The 17,114-nt window shown below is 45.3% G+C and overlaps 1 protein-coding gene across 1 annotated transcript in view; it reads left to right on the forward strand.

Moving 5' to 3' along the window:
- WBP1L (WW domain binding protein 1-like) overlaps window positions 1-11,294 on the forward strand; it is an 85,104-nt gene extending 73,810 nt beyond the window's left edge. The window contains exons 3-4 of the mRNA XM_006831301.1: window positions 8,875-9,036; window positions 10,385-11,294. Of these exons, the coding sequence (XP_006831364.1) occupies window positions 8,875-9,036; window positions 10,385-11,130 (908 nt within the window). The 3' untranslated portion in view covers window positions 11,131-11,294. The remainder of the gene's footprint in view (window positions 1-8,874; window positions 9,037-10,384) is intronic.
- The last annotated feature ends 5,820 nt before the right edge of the window (window positions 11,295-17,114 follow it).

Genomic DNA, 17,114 nt, shown 5'->3' on the forward strand with positions numbered 1-17,114 from the left:
AGGTTGAATGGGAGCTTTGTTTCCATGTTATCATCCTTTGGGACTCAGACTGATCCGTAAGTCCTCATTTGCAATGTCCCCAGTTGTCATGGCAAAGGGAAGGCTAACAGTGAGCCTCGTGCCTTTAGGAAATGTTCTAGGCTGTAAATGACATACAGCACTTCCCATCCCAAACCATCTGTTAGAATTTCTAAAGCCTTAGATATAAGGGGTCCGGGAAGTTCAAAAGGAGCCCTAGTGGCACAGTTAAGTGCTTGGCAGCTAACCCAAAGGATGGCAGTTTGAACCCACTAACCACTCTCAGGAAGGAGCTCTGGTATCAGAGTAGTTACAAGTTGGGCTGTTAACCTCAAGGTCAGCAGTTCAAAACTACCAACTGTTCCGTGGGAGAAAGATGAGGTGTTCTGCTCCCATAAAGATTTACAGCCTCAAAAACTATATACAGGGTCACTATGAGTCAGAACTGACCCTATGGCACATAACCAACCAACCAGCCACTCTCAGGAGTCCTGGTGTTGTGCTATGGGATGAAGTACTGAATCACAGTGTTGGTTTGAACCACAAGGTTGGTGGTTCAAACTCAGCCATCACTCCTTGGAAACCCCATACAAGGTTCTGTAAGTCAGATCCAACTTGAGGGCACTTAATAATAACAACAGCAAGCATTCTGCAGAAGAAAGAAGCGGCAGTTTGCTTTTGTAAATTTCTTTAACTTCACAAGGAGGAAGGAGACTCAAGATCCACAGCCCAAGGCTGATTCCTATGAAGTGGAGATCAGATATGCCACCTCTCTCCAACCTTTTGACACCACCGTGTCAGAGGTCTCAATCAACCATTGCAACAGCCACAGAACTCAGTAGACCATACTCACATTTATGAGGTTTATTAGGGCAGTAATGCTGTAGGATAAGGACTGGACTGCTACCTGTAAGGTCAGTGGTTCAAACCCACCAGTCGCTTCTTGGAAACCCTATACATGGTCACTATGAGTCAGAATTGACTTGACAGCACTTAACAACAAACAGGTTACATCAGGATCTGGAATGAATCGTGATACAGTTCTTCGGTCAGAACAGTGTCTTCTCAGTGTTGCCCACAGACAGTCCTCTCTCTAACCTCTTGACCCCTCTGCCCCTTGGCCTGACCTTGCTGGCGTAAGTGTTACTAAGCTGTTTTAGCTCTGCCAGTGGGTGCCTGGAGGTATTCCACTCCACCAGTAACCCTTGACCTGAAGGCACTCAGCTCTCCCTCTGTAAGTCAACAAGCCTAGCTCCACCTCCAAGTACCAGGAGGCACCCTACTCTGCCAGGAAGCCAGCCCGAAGGCTCTCAGCTCTGCCAGGTGTCCCGAGGCGCCTTGCTCCTCTAGAAGTCCCCTTGCCAAAGGCACTCAGCTGTCTCACTCTGTCGGCAGGGGAGCCATTGAGCAGTCCTGTCAGTTGCCGGCTACTGATAACCACTTTGCTGCTGCTTCTCATCATCTCTGTTGTTACAGCTGGGTCTCTTGGGTCCTGGGTTCAAAACACCAGCATTCCACTCCTGCTTGCTGTTTTCCTGGTGGTGGTTAGGTCCCCTCTCTCTGTTCCCTTCTCCCTTGATCTTTTGTAAGATAAAAGGTGCTACTCATGCAAGGGTAGAGACTTGAGTATGTTGTTGTTAGGTGCAGTTGAGTCGGTTCTAACTCATAGTGATGCTAGGCACAGCTAACCGAAACACTGCCCGGTCCTGCACCATCCTCACAGTTACTGTTACATTTAAGCCCGCTGCTGCTGCCACTATGTCAGTCCATTTTGTTGGAGGTCTTCCTGTTTTTCACAGACCCTCCACTTAAGCAAGTTGATGTCCTTCCCCAAGGTCTCTCCTGATAACATGTCCAAAATATGAGAAACAAAGTCTTACCATCCTGGCTTCTAAGGAGCATTCTGGCTGTACTTCTTCCAACACAGATTTATTTTGTTATTCTGGCAGTCCATGATATTTTTAAAATATTCTTCTCCAGCATCATAATGCAAATACATCAATTCTTTTACAGTCTTCCTTTATACATGCATATGAAGTGATTGACCCATGGTGTGGCACTGTACGATAATCACTGAACTACAAAACACAAGGTCAGTGGTTCAAACCCACCAGCTGCTCCTTGGAAACCCTGTATAGGATTGCTGTGAGTCTGAATGGACTTGACGGTACTTAACAACATGAGGCGATTTAAAATCCCCTGGCTTGCGTCAGTTGCACCTTAGCCCTCAAACCAACATCTTGTGCAACGGATTTAACAGATTTGCCTAATGTAATACACTGTTTGATTTATTTTTTTTCTTTTCTTCCAACTTTTTATTGTGAATTGAGTGAAGGTTTATGACTTCTTGACTGCTGCTTCAATGAGTGTTGATTGTGGATCCAAGTAAACTGAAGTCTTTGACAACTTCAGTCTTTTCATCATTTATCATGATGTTATTTATTGGTCAGGTTGTGAAGATTTTTGTTTTCTTTACATTAAGTTGTAATCCATACAAAAAGGCTGTAGCCTTTGAATAAACTGTTGTTGTTGTTGCTATGTGCCATGGAGTCGGTTCTGACTCACAGCGATGCTGTACAGGGTTTCTGAAGCTGTAAATCTTTATGGGAGATTAGACTGTATCCTTCCTTATTCTACATAACCCAGTTCTCATTAACATAACCAATCCTGCCTCATTAACATAATTGTTGTTATCATGTGCCATCAAATCGGATCCTACTCATAAAGACCCTGTGTAGAGTTTCCAAGAGCCACTGGTGGTTTTGAACGGCTGACCTTGTGGCTACCAGTCCTGTGCTTTCCCTGCAGCACCACAGTAGGGCTTCATTAACACATAGAAGTCAGGCTTTACCACACACAGTGGAAGGTAATTATATCAGATCACAAACTGGAGGCCAACCACGCAACCTAGCTAAGTTGACACAACTCCAACCATTATAGGTTCTATATACCTTATTTTATGGCCCCATCTAATCATTATGTGGGAGCCACAAAGACTGTGAGTGGATAGAGGGCCCATATAAAGTAATTCACTGCACCACACTTGGGAACTCTAAGGGAGATGTTGTTGTTGTTAAGTGCAGAAAACCAGAAATACTTGTCAGATGTGATAACCAGAATATATGATTTTTTATTATTGAAAGAGAGCTTGGATTTATGAAAGTTGAAAAATATTTTCTTAGCTTATATATGAGGGGGCTTTGAAAAGTTCATGAAAAAAAGTGAAAATTTTCCATGCACTTTTTGACAGCCCCTTGTATATTGCCGCATAGAAGTTAGAAGTTAGTTTACTTTTAGGTAAGGAACTGCTGAAAAAATGGCTTGGGAGAAATACATAAAGATAGATGCTGATAAGCTAGTGGAAAGACATAGTTTTAATATTATAGAGTGAAACAGAGGATTATGAGAATATGCTGGGAAAGTAAGAGAAGTGTTTGTTTTTAAGTCAAGTGGGTTCTAATTCATAGTGACCCTGTAGAGGGTTTCCCACGAGTGGCTGCTGGGTTTGAACCCACCGGCCAGTACTTATCCTACAGCACACACCAGGACTCCCAAGTGTTGTTGTTAAGTGCCACCGAGTAGGTTGTGACTCATAGTGACCCTGCATAGTGTTTCTGAGGGGCAGCTGGTAAGTTTAAACAGACAACCTTGCAGTTCAAACGGACTTTGTGGTCCAGTGGATTATTAACCCACAGCACCACACCAGGATTCCATGAGTGTAGGTAATACTAATACAACATCCTCTGTAGTAGAGTCAGACTCTTTTGGCAGAATGCACCGTGCTCATCTGTGCTCTCTCATTTTGGTCCAGTCCTGCCCCTGCACCCCCAGGAAGATGGCGTGAACTAGGTTCTAGGGCGTGAAGGCGAGGTTGAAGGACGCCCATAGTTTCCATTCCACCAAGAGTATCTAGTCTTAAATCGGTCCACATTCACAAGGAGAAAATGGAAGTTAAATCAAGCCAATTTCAGTAGTTACTTTGGAAATGACAAAGAGTGATACTTTCCTAACTTTAGTACTCTGGTTGAGAATAAGACTCTTTTGTCTGCTGATGGGTAAAGGGGGAAAAGTCACTGCCATTATTGTATGCCAACAACTTTCTTGATGTCAGGCCTCAGCAAGAAGGCTTGGTTGAGCACTGAGCACCTGCTGAAACCAAGTAGGTGTTGCCCAGGCTAGGGGACTCTATAGAGGCAATGGTTTTGTGAGGAGATTCAGCTAGCACGTCCCTGGTGGTGGTGGTGGTAGTAGGGAGACAGAAAGAGCCACTGCCAGAGACTACACCCTAAATGTCAGTGGGATCTTTTGGAATATTGTGTCCTAGTACAAGTCGTTTTTGTAAAAATCAGAGATGTATTCATTTGCAGGTCTCTTTGGGGAGAGAAGGACTTTTTTCTTTTAACAAGGTTAATTTGATTTAACTCATTCTGACAAGAGAGACATATGGAAATACTTAAGAATTTTAAAAACAAATGTGTAATTCCAAAGCAGATGATAAAAATAATACACATAGTATTTGTAATGGAAAGAATTCAAAGTTACTTAAGAATACAGAGCAAATAATATTATAATCTATTTTCAATAACTTACAACTGACCTTAAAATTATTCCTCTGATCATTTTGTATTGAGAAAAACATATTACTTTTAATAATATATTGAAATACATATTATATATGTGTGTATATGTATGTATATATATATATGGAGCTCTGGTAACATAGTAGTTATGAATCAAGCTGTGACCCACAAGGTCAGCAGTTTGAAACTACCAGCTGCTCCACAGGAGAAAAATGAGGCGTTCTGCTCCCGTAAAGATTTACATCCTCGGAAACCCTGTACAGGGTCGGTATGAGTTGGAACCGACTCCATGACACACAGCCAGCCATATATATATTTTTTACAGCAAATAATTTAAAAATAATTCCTATTATTTCATTGTATGGGCTGTATTCCCAAAGGAATTGAAAAACCTATCCAGAAATGATTTTTCAAAAATAAAAGCCACTCCCCCAAAGTTAATCACACATTTAAAATGTCTTTAAATTTTAATTTGTTTCTAGTTTCATACCTTAAAAGAAGAAAATAATCTCGAAAAGAAAATTAAAATTTTCCCTAACCCTCCTACCTAAAGATAAGCCTTTGTTTTTGTTTTTCTTTTTTCCAGATATGTATGTATATATGTGTGTGTATGTGTGTGTGTGTGTGTGTGTGTATATGTGTATGTATGTATATGTGTGTGTGTATGTGTGTGTATGTGTGTGTTTGGTGCCATTGAGTCGATTCTGAGTCATAATGAGTCCGTGGAACAGAGTAAGGTTTTCTGATCTGTAATCTTTATGGTAGCAGATTGCTGTGGTATTCTCTCAGAGCCTCTGGGTGGGTTTGAACTGCCAACCTTTCAGTTAACAACAGTACACTTAACCATCACACCACCAGGGCTCTAGATATCCTGTGTGCTCACTTTACATATTGTGAACATTTCTCTGACTCTTTACCTATTCTTTGAGTACATTATTACTAGCTATATTATATCCTTATATCTAGTAGGGTTTAAAGTCTGAAATGGGCATTTTGGGGGATTGTTTGCATCTTATCCTGTCCCCCTAAAGTGAGGAGAGTAGGGATGATGCTTTTTTTTTTTTCTTTTAGGTTTTTATTGTGAATTGAGTGAAAGTTTACAGGGCAGATCATCAGTTTTACAGTCAACAAATCATATACTTTGTTTGATTAACAATGATTATAATCCCTTCCATGTACCATCAGTTAACAGTATTTCTCTCTATTCATTTTAGCTCTTTTTAAAAAAAAAAACAAAAAACACTTAGGTATATGCAATAATTTAAACCACCAAAGGACACATTCTGCAAGTCTGCGTCTTGGCCACCAGCTATCAGTCCCTTTCTTTCTATGTATTTAAAAGTCCTCAGCTGCTCCCTCTCTCTATGTCATCATCTCTGCCTCCGTCTCTGGTGTTGTTGCTTCTCTGCATCGGTCCCGCATTCCGCTTGTGCTCTTCTCCCTTGGTGGCCCTAGGGTCCTCTGTTTCTGGACTGTAAGAGTAACTACTCCCCTATTTTTGTTATAAAACTTCTACCTTTACAATTGTGACAATTGCAATTAGTCATGATAACAATTACTCACTATTAAATCATAAGAATTTTATCCTCATCTCTTTTCACCTGAACTGTCTAGACAAGATGAAAACTATTCAGTGGGGACTTTGTCTTCCCCCAGACACTCTTGAACTGAACTCCCTCTTGAAATCTTGTAAGCCAGTCACTTCGTGCCTTTATCACCCCCTTGGTTTAGGTAGCCAATGTTTAAGTTGCCCGTCCCTATCTACCGTGTATACAGAGGGGATAGCATTAATACTTGATATGAAGACTCCTTCCTCTCTGTTGGTATTTTGAGCTACTACTTCTATGAGTATAGGTCAAGTTCATAAAATTGTAGCCATTTGCCCTTGTTTCCTTTATCAAAAATTATTTTTTTTAATCTTCCTCTAGTCTAGTTCTGATTATGAAGCCATCAAGGCTAGGTCAAATGGGTACTGTCTTGCAAGTTTGGGTGTTCTTGTGAGTCTCCCCTCACTTCGTATCCACTGAAGGGATGATGCTTTTTTTTTTCCTTAATGTTTTACTGTGAATTATGTAATAGTTTACATGGGAGAACATTAGCTTTACATTCATCCTATCGTCTATTGTTTCATTGCCATGGTTACAATCCCCTCCATGCATCATCAACCAACCACAAGGATGATGCTTTTTTATTAGAGCTTTCTAGATGCTCATACATATATTGTTGTTGTTAAGTTGCTGTTGAGTCCGTTCCAACTCAGTGACCGTGTGTAGAGTTTCCAAGGAGTGCCTGGTGATCTTGAACTGCTGACCTTGTGGTTCAGACTGATCCCGTGGTCCAGTGCATTATCTCATAGCACCACACCAGGACTCCTATATAATGCAAACCTTTTCGGCTTACATTTGAAGATTGTGGAGACAGTCTTACACTGTCCTTCTGTGAGATTCTTATTAAGTATGATTCAAGAGACAACACAATGGGAAATGAGAATAAATGATTCATCCAGAGAAGAGAGGACTTTGGGCCTTCTCCCGTGTTCCTCCACCCCTCCCTGGAGGAGCAGGGAAGAAGAAAGGGAGGCTGCTAATGACCTTGTGTCTAGTGCAACCACAGGCCACTGTGAAATGGACATAGATTGTAGCAATGGGAGGTGGAACTGTAACGGATTATAGCAAGAGCAGAGGAAGTCATTTACACTCTCTAGGGAAGAGTTGGACCTGAGACAATTAGAATTTTACCACCTTTAATTAGAGTGACTCTTGTCATTGAAGAAGCCCTTGATCTTCTTGCTGACATCAAGAGAACCGTAAGAATCAGGAAGCACAATTGCTAATATCCCGAGTTGTGGGAACATGAAGGACTCTTTCTGATTTGGTTGAACCAGCCTCTGTGTTGGCAGCAAGAAATAGGCTTGGTAGCTCTCCTCGGGACCTGATCAGGGGTGTCGGGGAGAGGACACCAAGAAAGCCTGTCGCCTTTTCACAGAGGTCTCTTCAAGAGAGGACGAGTATGCTGCACTACTAAGTGGATGTATTTACTGCCCACAAGCCTGAAATACAGGAGGATTTAGAGGGCTGGAGAGTTGCCTGGCATTAACTTGCCATATGATGTTGTTAAGTTGTTAAGAGTTGTTGAGTCGATTCCAACTCATAGCCACTCTATAGAGTTCCAAGGAGCAGCTGGTGGGTTTGAACTGCCAATCCAGTCCTGATCCCATAGCACCACACTAGGAGTCCTACCTTCCCCTGTGGTCCTTGGATATTCCCTGAAGTCGGTGTTCTCTTTTGGTGCTATCATCTTTACATCCCTGCCCTCTACTGCAAAACGATGAACATGCAGTACATATTCTACATGTAATTTCACAGGGTGAGGCATGTATAATATGCCACATTCACAAGTTCTTAGTGAAGACCGTTTGTAGCAGAGCATGGTCAACAGGCATCTATTGCTGATAGAATAAATCGGACAAAGATGAGTAGAACTGTATATAGCAGTAGCAGCAGCAGCCACCAAGGCTCCCAAAATTAAGCTCTCATCCCCAGGTGATAATGGAGCACATCCAAGCACACCCACTTCGTGGCCTAGGAAGAGAATACCAAGTCCATTTCTCCCGTGGTTGCATATTAGTAGGATAGCCTTGTCTGTGTGCTAAATAGAGTTCTGGTGTGGCGCTGTGGGATAAAGCACTGAATCGCAAGGTTAGTTTGACCCACAAGGTCAGCGGTTCAAACTCAACTAGCTACTCCTTGGAAACCCTATAAAGGGTCACTATCCGAAGGCACTTAACAACAACAACAGCATGTGCTAAATAGCATTCTTAGAGAACAGGTTGGGAAGAGGGGTATTAAAACGGAGTTGTAAAAGGTGAACGTGAGTAATAAGAGTGGAAGGTCTCCTAAAGGCAGTGGCTGTCGTCTGTTGTCCCTGTTTAAGGTGGATGCCCATCTCCTGATGACTTCTCCCTCCGATTTTACTGGTGTCAGGAATAGCTCTTCTCCTTTATCCCACACAGTTGGCTTAAGGGAGTTTGCAGTTTCTTCAGAGGGCAGTCGTAGTCATCTCCTCCTCAGGCACATACTGTACTTCGTGTCCATTAGGAGCACTTCTGTCTGTTAGCATCTAGGGAAATAGTGAGGGAGCACCCTGTACACCTAGCGGGATCACAGTGCCACTTTCAACCACATGGGTGCTGTTGTGGGACCTGGTTGTTCTGAGAGGCACTTCTGCTGATATTCACCACGTGTGTGTGCCTCTGTCTCGCCTCTCCACCCCCCAGGGTTCTGGCTGGTGTGTACCATCATCATCATCCTGAGCTGCTGCTGTGTCTGCCACCACCGCCGAGCTAAGCACCGCCTTCAGGCCCAGCAGCGGCAACATGAAATCAACCTGATCGCCTACCGGGAAGCCCACAATTACTCAGCGCTGCCATTTTATTTCAGTACGTACACCAAAAGCCGCCATGCCCTACCCTCAGGAGCCCAGGCACACAGATCCAGAGGCCAAACTGCATTGGGGCCAGGGCCTCATAGGCAGAAGGGATTTGCTCTTCTTGGCCTACATAGCGCAGGGGCTGGTTAGTATGGGAACAAGGGGATGCTCAGTTTTTGCACAGGGGAGCAGGTTTTGTGGCTGCAGCTCCCTGAAGCCATGTGGCCATTCTAAGTCTCATAAGTCTCATGGTGGCTACGTTTGGCCAGGCTTCTGCTCCTTTGGCAGATTTATTTGAAAAGGTGCAGAGTGCAGAGAATCAGATGACATAAAATATCAGCTAAATGAGATTTGGAGTTCCGAGGCCCAGGTGTTTACTGCCATGTGACATACCTGAGCAGAGACTGCTGTCAGGGGCAGGTATGGTAGAGTGGCATTGGGACTTCCTGAGAACCAAGACACTTGGCAGCTCACTGAAGAGCGTTCGCCAGGGCTTCTTCTATGGGTCCTCTGAAGACAAGCGAAGGCCCAGTGGTGTCGCTCATCCAAAGCTACTCTGCAGTGTGTTTTACAAAATAAACTGCTCATAATTGCTCGAGTTCCACATCTAGGAGAGGTGACATGCTTAGCACAGTGCCTGGCACATAGTAAGTGCTCAATAAATGCTAGCAATGATTGTGATATCATGAATAGATTATCTATGTCTTAAGACATTCACTACATTCAAAAGAGAACCCACCTGGTATGTTCTTAATAAGCCTTGGATGGCAGAGGCTCTCCCCTCACCTCTTGCTGGAACCCACCCTCTCTTGAGCTGAGTCAAGGTGAGGTGCAGTTTGTTTTTCCAGACCTTGTTCAGCCACACAGTCTTCTGACCTACCGCAACAGGCCCTATTCATGGTACATCTGGAAAGGGTAGAGGGAGGAGACAAGTGGCCAGAAAGTCTTAATGAAGATCTCAGGCCCTAAGGCCTGTGGGCTCAAATGGAGGACAGTCTGAACAAGGAATGTGAGGTGCCTTTGCACGTGGGAACAGGTCCATTCCAGGCAGAAGTCATTTCTTGGCCTTCTCCTACTTTGGCCTAACCCTCTGCCTTCACTTATAGACTGGCTTATGAGGCAGCCTTAGGGATGCTCCGACTTCAGAAGCTGGATTAGGCCAATGGCAACCTGTTCCTGTTTCTATGCAAAATGTCTTCCTGCCCTCGCTTGTGCTCACTGTCAGGTGCTGGAAGTGTCACATGATGGGTAGTTAGGGGGATGGGACGAGACAGTGTCTGGGTTTAGTGTGAGCTTTGCAATCTGCCCTAGAACAATTGCCAGCACAGTAATCTCTCCTCCCTACCTCCCCATTTTAGGGTTTTTGCCAAACTATTTACTACCTCCTTATGAGGAAGTGGTGAACCGACCTCCAACTCCTCCCCCACCATACAGTGCCTTCCAGCTTCAGCAGCAGCAGCAGCAGCTGCCTCCACAGCGGTGCCCTGCAGGCGGCAGCCCCCCGGGCACTGCCGATATCACCCGGGACCCCCAGGGGGCGCAGAGCAGCCCCTTGTCTGGGCCCAGCCGAAGCAGCACAAGACCCCCGAGCATCACTGACCCTGAGCCCTCTGATGGGCCCGCCGAGCGAGCAGTCACCAAAGTCCCTGGAATGGAGCCCAGCGGTTCCATGGCCGGCATTGGGGAGCTGGACCCAGGCTCCTTCCTGGACAAGGATTCAGAATGTAAGGAGGGGCTGCTGAGAGAGCACAGCTCCGAACATGGTGGCACCCTCCCCGACAACAAGGACAAGACACCCGGTAGACACCGTCGCTTCACCGGTGACTCGGGCATTGAGGTGTGTGTGTGCAACCGGGGCCATGATGATGACCTCAAAGAATTCAACACGCTCATTGACGACGCTCTGGATGGACCCCTGGACTTCTGTGACAGCTGCCACATGCGGCCGGCTGGTGACGAGGAGGAAGGGCTGTACCGAACCTCTGAGGAGCAGGCCCAAGAGCCCGGGCACCCCCACTTGCCACGGCCACCTGCCTGTCTGCTGCTGAATACCATCAATGAGCAGGACTCCCCAAACTCCCAGAGCAGCAGCACCCCCAGCTAGAGCAGGCCCTGCCTGCACCTGAGAACTTGGCAACAAAACCAGGGTAGGGGAGAACCACAAGAGAAGCATTCAGTGACTCAGAAGAAGTGGTGCAGCCACTTATGTTCTTTCTTTTTTTCCCTCCTGCATTTTCCTACAACTCCAGATACAGTTTGGGGTGGGGACACCTCTTCCCAGCAAAAGCACAGTGTTGTGGAGAGCTGAGAGTTGGTTTTGTGACTCATTCTACACATCCCACCACGACTCAGTTTTCCTCCCTTTCAAATCCTATCTCACCAAACTGTTTGGGTCAGAGAAATGTGTTTTAAGAGCCCCGGAGGAAGGGGTCTGTCTAGGACTGTGCCCTGAGATGATTCTTTGTGGTGGAGTGGATTTATTCTCCCGTTTTAGTCTAAGAGAAGCTTTCTGGGTCTCAGCCGCCCACAGAGGCCTAGGGATGCTCTCCCATGGCTGCCAGAGTCTGCAGGGCTGGAAGCAGATTACACCTCGGAGAGCTTGAGAACTGATGGGCACTTGTGTGGTAGGTTTGCAGGGGGCTCACTGATCTCTCAAATGCCAACTGACCCAGCCGATGCACCACCACATGGGCTGGTTCAGACGTGGAGGGTTAGGCTTCCTTCTCTGTGTTTTTTTTTTTTTTTTAAAAGCAGACAACAAAAGCGAGCTAAAAACAAATACCTTACCAGTGGACAGGCAAGAATTCTCTTCTGGAGAAGGGAAGTTTGGACTCTTTCCCAAGTTGCCTTCAAAGAACCTGGTTGCAGTTGAACCAGGAGTTGTTTTGTATGAAGGCTGGGTTGGGGGCATACTTTGGAACTTCTTTTGGTGAGCAGGAGGTCCCAAGCCATGGTGCTGGATGGAGGTGTGACTTCTACTTGTCTGCCTTTTCACCTGTGCCCACAGGTGACCAGCGCCCTCCCCACGCCAAGCCCACAGCCGAAGACCTTCATGCCTCACCGTTCCTTGTGAACAAATGGACTGAGGGGTTGAGGGTAGCCCCAATATCTGGCTCTCATAACAATAGTTTCTCTTTGATTTTGAATATTTGAATGTTTGATTTTTTTTTTTTTTTTGTCTTTTTAAAAAACTGACCACTTGGAATAATACCTTGGTTATCTGTGGTTTTTATGCTCCCTGCCCCCCCCTTTTTTTGAATGGGGTAACTCAATTTACTGTTGCCTTTGTAAAGTAGCCCAGGTAGAAGGGTGAAGGCAACCGTCCTAAAGGTCTGTAGGATCCTAATTACTATAGTTTGGGCTCAGATAGCCAGTTGAGCTTTGAGAGTAATAATCTGAATGGAGAGTGCAAACAGCCAAAACTAACATTCCCTGTCCAGTGTGCTGTTGATATGAAGAGTTTGGTTCTTCCCCCACCCACTCTTGAACGATGATATTCTGACAAGGCATTGCCGTTTTGGTAAGAAAGGGAAAAAAAAATTATATATATATATATATATATATATACATACACACACATATATATAAATAGACAAATCCAAGGCTGTGAGGCGTACAAGTGTCTGCATTTGGATTCCACAAAACCAAAATCTTGTTGAACAAAGTGAAGTCCAAATATAGTGACTTTGGATATCCTATGTATGTCTGTCCATTGTGTGTGAGCCCAAGCCCTGTTGTCCTGTGAAGATACTTTGAAGCAGCCATTCTGCTCATGTTAGTCACACGTGTGGAGCAGATGTGGCCCTCTCAAGGTAATTTATTTTACGCATTTACTGTTTACTGAGCAAATGTCTGGCTGTGTACTCAGATGTATTCAGCAGCATCGTCAACGACAGTCCCCTGTGTTTGCCAGAGATACTGGGCTCTAAGTAGAAGTTCTACTCTACCCATCACTGCAATTTGCACATTACTCCGTGGATGCTCAGAGGCCTGTGTTCTGTCCCCTGTAAGTGGAATTGTGCTCTGAACATGTCTGCCTCCCTCGGCTGCTCCTAGCCCTCTGTACCAGCCCTCTATAATGTTGACCACAACCAAATGGGGCAGAAGATGAAGGTGGAATTTCAGACAAACTTGGTTGGATCTTCAGTGACATGCATGGACTAGCTGCTACCCAGATGTCGGCCCTGCCCAGAATTACCAGGAGAGTTTGGCAGGTGCCACAGGGCTCACCTTCCTCTCCAACATGCTGTGTGGCCAGAGTGCGTCAGCAGCCTGCAGATGCCTTTCAGGTGCCACTTTTTTTTTTTTTTTAAATCCCAAACAATTCACTGAAGTGTCTCAAAAGGAGCACAAGTTTTACCAAAATGAATCTTCCTTCAGTTAACTGATTAAATGAATGAATTCTGGCCCTCTCGAAACTTCCTTGATTGGTGGGGGACTGGCCTGAGTGCTAACTGTTTGCTGCAGCGTCCTACCCAAAGGCACGAGAAGACGAAAATGCAACTGGTGGAGCTGGACTTGTTCCAACAGTCACAGTCCGGCCCTGCCCTGGAGGCTACTACCCTGCTTGGAGAGAGATGAACTGAGGAGTTAATGGAATAGTCTGGGGCCAGGGAGATTTGATGATGGTTGGTTTTCCAGGTGGATGACAAGGAAGGGGTTGGTCGAGGGTTTGGTGCTACGGTCAAAGATTTGCAAATACTAACACATTCCTGTGTGAGGCACGTCACCATTTGTCAGTTATTGTGAATATGTGTATTTTAAGCAATAAGATTCAGCTGGTCAGACTTTTCTGGGCAGTCTCAGTGATGCATTTCCTGTGCTGTGATTGTTCTGAAGACAGAGTGGCTCTAACCACTGTGAGAAGCCCAAATAATAATAATAAAAATCCCCAAATTTCCTACTGCTCTTTTTTTCTTGTAGCATTTTGTTCCTCTTCCCCTCTTCCTCAGACCTCAGGGAGTTGTACCTCCAGGTCCCAAACCACAAGTGTTTTTCCCTTCTTCGCCCAGAGCAGTTGAGGACAGTATCTTCAGCCAAACGGGAACCGCAGGGTGAGGGCAAGCTGGGAAGGACTACTGCTGAGTGCACACTTTGTCGCAAGACAGCTCCCCTAAAGCCCTCTCTCTGTCAAGGGTGTGTTTTTGATATTTGACATACTTGCTCAGTTCCCACAACTGGGCTAAAATTAGACCCCCAAAGCAGAAACAAGTGTTGTCATATGCCCTGTAGCCAATATGTAACCCTGAAAAGGAAGCAAGCCCACCTGAGAGATGTTTTGTTGATCAGGTAGAAATGTGGGTGCATGCTTAGCTTTGGAATTAAACACATGGACTAGGTATTGAGTCCCTACTTTGTGCCCAGCTGTATGCTGGATGTTAAGAGTGATGCAGAAGAAATACGTAAGACAAGGCCCCTGCCCTCTAGAAGATAAAACCTACCAGGAGAAAACAGTAGTCATAGTATGAGGTACGTTGAGGTGGAGTGAGTGAGTGAGTTGAACACATTTGGAGAATGTTGAGCAGTGGGATGTGGTTTAAGGGCTTGAATCCCCTTGGGACGGAGTTTTAGGCAGTAGGGGAGCCACTGGCAAGCCTTCTTTCCAAAGTCAATGAGCGTTCCTTTGCTTCTTTACCCTCTGCTTACGACAATGCCTCTTAAAACTAAGAGTGCTTCTTGAGTCAGGTGTCAGACCATGGGATAAAACAGCTCTGCCCAAGAAGGGGACACCCCTGTCAGAACTCTGGAACATCTGCAGGTGGGCAAAGCAAGATGGTGATGGTGGCCATCCTGTTAACCCTTCTCTTCCAGGTGGATCCCTCACTGGTGGGCTGGCTGGGGCCTGCTGTCAGTGAGAGGTGATTTCTCCCATCCCCTGGGCTTGTCCCATGGTCAACACCGTTTATTGTTGCTGAGAATCCAGTGTAGGTAGGATAATCTCCCCTCATCTTTGACCCGGGACCAGCGAACAATGTCCCTGCCCTTAAATGACTCTAGGGGATGGTAGCTGCCTGTTGCCTTCTAAACTGTCATTAGCTTCTAGAGACAGGAACCACAGAAACCATAGGAAAGATCTGGGCAAGCTCAGCATCCCTTCTTACACTAGTCTCTGAGTGATACAAAAACAAATGTTAACAACTATGGGCTGGTCACCAGAAGACTGTGCACGTAGCCTAGTGCCTACGTGTGTAGCCCCCACCCCCATGGTATCCCTGACTTCAGGCCTTGTGCATTCCTTGTTTCTCTAATGAAGTATGACATTGGCTTATTGACTGTGTCTGTTGACCCCCTTCCCCTGTGACCACATTCCGAATGAGACAGTACCAATGTCTTGAAGCACAAAATTTCAACAAACTTCCTCATCTCCAACTCCCTCCATTTTCAGCCAATGGCATGTGAGTGTATGTGGCCGCTAGGGGAACCAAGGTTTGACCCAGGAGAAGGAGTAGGAAGTGGGTTTGGCTGCGTGTTGGCTGGCTTCTTGCTAAACCTGCTGGGGAGGACTAGGGGTCTTGGGAGATGTTTGGGATGTGGGCTTTCTAGCTTGGGGGCAAGTCACTGGCTGAATTTAAAAGAACTGAGCATTTATCGAGCACCTACCATGTGCCAGGCATTCGGAATGCAAATATGACTTACATCTGGCACCTCTGTAGAAGAGCTAATGGCTAGCGAGGCAGAAAGGCACAGTAATGGTTTTAGTGCCACAAGGTAAGTGTACAGGATGTTGTGGAGGAGAATTCAGCCCAAGCCGGGGCGGTTCAGGATCAGCTTCCTGGAGGAGGTAACTCTAAACTGAGCTTGCCGGGTGAAAAAGGGGATTCTAGGCAAATGTTCATTCAGCAAATTATTGAAGACCTGCTCTGTGCCAGATGCTAAACTCTACAAAAGATCATCATGAGAGGCCTAAAGAGAGTGTGGGGGTCAACTGCAAGCAGTATAACCTTTTTAGATAATTAATTGCTTTCTAGAAAGTGGCCAGAGCTGGAGAGGTAAAGCTGGTAATAAAAAGATTTTAATTGAATTTGTCTTCATTGTTACACTTAACTGACTGCTTATCATGTGCCAGGTCTTGTGTATACATCTTACCTACATTCTCTGTATTTTAGCCTCAGAACACCCCTCTGAGGTACAAGCTATAGTAATCCTTGTTTTATTAATCGGCCAAGGCATTCAGAAGAGTTAATTAGTCAAACCTCACACAGCTGGTAAAGTGTAGCGTCAGAATTTGGACCTGGCTCAGTTGACTCCAAAGCCCATAAACTTACGTAACTAGCGGCTGTCTTGTGAAGAGGTGCAGTATTGATGCTCATAAGCCATGTGAAGACAGTTCTTTCAAAGGTAATATGGAACCAGAGAATGAAAAGGAGAAAGTGATATGATTAAATTTGAACCAGACACCATTTCTTCTAGAGTGTCTTTAAGTCCATTTTCTCTATGCTCCTTGTCTGTGTCAAAAGCCCCCATGCCCAGCCAGGCCTTACTCCCAGAGCTCTTTAGTGCTGAAGTAGCCCAGGCCTGTAATAGACAATATCTGCACCAAGTCTTCCCATCAATGTTAACTTCCAACAGGGAGAGGGCGACCCCTTGCAAACACTTATCCAATTCTCAGGATTTAAAGCTATTTGGATCTTAATGAAAGAATGTTTTGAAACACTGGCTCAAAGAAGATAAAAATAGAGCATTCAGTGGTTTGTGACGGGGAGAGGAGGATTTTTTTAAAACTGAAGTTTCTTCTCATTCTGCATTAGTGTGTGCCTCGCCATAGTTTAATCTTCCATTTCATGTTTTCTCACCACCAAGATGTCTCAAGAAACCCAATCCCACTGGAAAATGTTACAAAACAACTCTGTGTTGGAGCCATGGAAAGAGTTAGGGATTTCCACCCACTTCCCAGCTGTCAGCATGCCCTGGCTAGGGAGGGAAGAAGCAGGGCAGCAAGCCAGGGGCTGTGGGTGGGCCTGAAGGGCCATGGGGCTTTGAAGGCCCTGACTCGCACACACCACCTACCCATCCTGATCAAGCTTTTGCCTTTGGCAAGTTTTTGTAAAACCCATGTTGTTGTCAGGTGCCATCGAGTCGGAAACGACT

Source organism: Chrysochloris asiatica, unplaced genomic scaffold (assembly GCF_000296735.1).
Source record: "Chrysochloris asiatica unplaced genomic scaffold, ChrAsi1.0 scaffold00003, whole genome shotgun sequence".
In the NCBI taxonomy this organism is placed as follows: Eukaryota; Metazoa; Chordata; class Mammalia; order Afrosoricida; family Chrysochloridae; genus Chrysochloris; species Chrysochloris asiatica.